This window comes from Helobdella robusta (genome assembly GCF_000326865.2).
Source record: "Helobdella robusta unplaced genomic scaffold HELROscaffold_6, whole genome shotgun sequence".
In the NCBI taxonomy this organism is placed as follows: domain Eukaryota; kingdom Metazoa; phylum Annelida; class Clitellata; order Rhynchobdellida; family Glossiphoniidae; genus Helobdella; species Helobdella robusta.
In genome coordinates, this window is record NW_008705330.1 from 509,469 (window position 1) to 511,496 (window position 2,028).

At 40.3% G+C, this 2,028-nt stretch overlaps 1 protein-coding gene across 1 annotated transcript; it reads right to left on the minus strand.

Moving 5' to 3' along the window:
• Positions 1–680: 680 nt before the first annotated feature.
• On the minus strand, positions 681–1,079 carry HELRODRAFT_152532 (hypothetical protein; the record flags this gene model as incomplete). Its single annotated transcript, XM_009029058.1, has 1 exon — positions 681–1,079. A coding segment is annotated over one exon (399 nt), but the record flags the coding sequence as incomplete, so codon positions are not given.
• Positions 1,080–2,028: the final 949 nt, after the last annotated feature.

Sequence of the window (2,028 nt, forward strand, 5' to 3'; positions counted from 1 at the left end):
AGCCACTTTCTGCACTGATCTGTCCGAGCCAGTGCAACTTGACGTCTTGCATAGTTGTTCTTCTCACGAAAAATTTCGTGGTCATCTACAGACTTTGATTTTTGCCATTGCTTGTATGCAACTTTCCTTTCAGCTATTGCATTTTGTACACTGTCATTCCACCACCAAGTGTCACATTCATGCTGACGTTTTGTACCAGTTTTCCCACAAACTGTAGTTGCAGCGTTCATTAAAACGGTTTTTTATGTACTCCAATCTGTACTGGCTTGCGATTGGTGGTCTAACTGTGTGGCGACAATCTGTTGAAATTTTTCTCGATGAATATTTCTTTTTAGCTTCCACGTTTTGATTCTCCGAAGCATTTGCTTAGACTTATATTTTGACAGTTCGACAACCAGGTCTGCCACAAAGAGTCTATGTTGGGCGACACATGATTCGCCAGGTATAACTTTGACGTTTTTGAACAGCCTTTGGTGTGGTTGCTTGACAGCGAAGAAATCAATTTGAGTGGCTGATGGTCCACTTTTGTATGTTATGAGATGTTCCAACCTTTTTCTAAAATATGTGTTCAGTAAACAAAACCTGTGTTTTTCAGCAAACTCAAGGATGCGGTTGCCATCTTCATTCCGTTTTCCATAGCCAAAACCGCCATGTACATTGTCAAAACCATCTGTTTTCTCTCCAACGTGGCCATTGAGATCGCCTCCAATCAGGATTGTTTCAAATTTTGGTATTGTTGAGATGGTGTCAGAGAATGCAGTCCAGAAGTCATTTTTCATCTCTTCTGATTCGCCTGTCTGTGGTGCATATGCAGAAAAAATAATCATTGTTTGCTTTTCTATGCGAAGCTTGATCCACATGAGACGTGAATTAATCCTTTTAATATCCAGTACTTCTTGGGCTAGCGGATCTCTGACAAAAATTCCAACACCATTTTTGGCCGTCTTTTGACCATTCCAAGATAGTTTATATTTTTCTTTGTCTGAGTTGACATGACAGACACCATTCGATTTCCATCGGGTTTCCTGAAAGCAGCAGATGTCAATCCTTCTACGCTCGAGCGTTTCTGCGATTTCCATGCTGCGGCCAGTCAGTGATCCAACATTGAGCGTTCCAAGTCTAAGTACCATAGAAGGGTCATTCTGAATTTTCCTGCAACATCCCTCCGCTATTGCATACTTTCCAGGGATTATTGGCACCCCTTGACCACTTAAGGCCTGCTGGGAACTAGGGGCCGTTGTTTTTCTTTGTGATGGCATAGGAATAATTTGGAGAAAAGTTTTTACATCCGGACACCCATCCTGACGACAACCACCAGTTATAAGTGGTGCCTAGCCTTTCTCTCAAAAGCACGCAAGGCAGCGTGGATGCAGTTTTATGTCATACCCAGGACAATTATATATAATACATATTTTATTAAGACTACAAAATTTAATAGCATCAGTCACCAGTTTACCAGCTAACACAATCAGTAATGCAATTCATTTGAATCAACAGCTAACAATGTATTTTACAGATGTAATGATAGTTTTATTTGAAAATCAAGCACAGAAGGATCATCCATAGCAAATGGTTTTTGGTACAAAATTTGGGTAGGGATATATCGTAATGTTTAAGGCCCCTAATCTTGTCGTTGCAGTAGCATGTTTTGAATGCAGAGATATTCATCCTCCTATCACAAGCAATGTGCCTGATGCGCGTATTGATGCGTAATCACCGGCGGCCTCTTGTATAGTAGAGTTGATAACAGTTTATGGCCACGTCTATCATCATGTAATCCTTAGCAAAAAAATTAGACTTTTGTCTCTAACAGCTGCGATTTATAAAAATGACTTTGTATATTTTTTCTTATTAATTTTACTTTTTGTTTTGTTTGACAGACTTGAAACGTGCTTCTTCACGCGAAACAGTTCACTTAGTAGTTGTTGTAGGAGATCATAGAGTTGGCAAAACATCGCTGGTCACTCAGTTCCTCACCTCCGAACATCTTGCTGGCCTGGATGTTGATAATAATGGAGGTTCTCACCC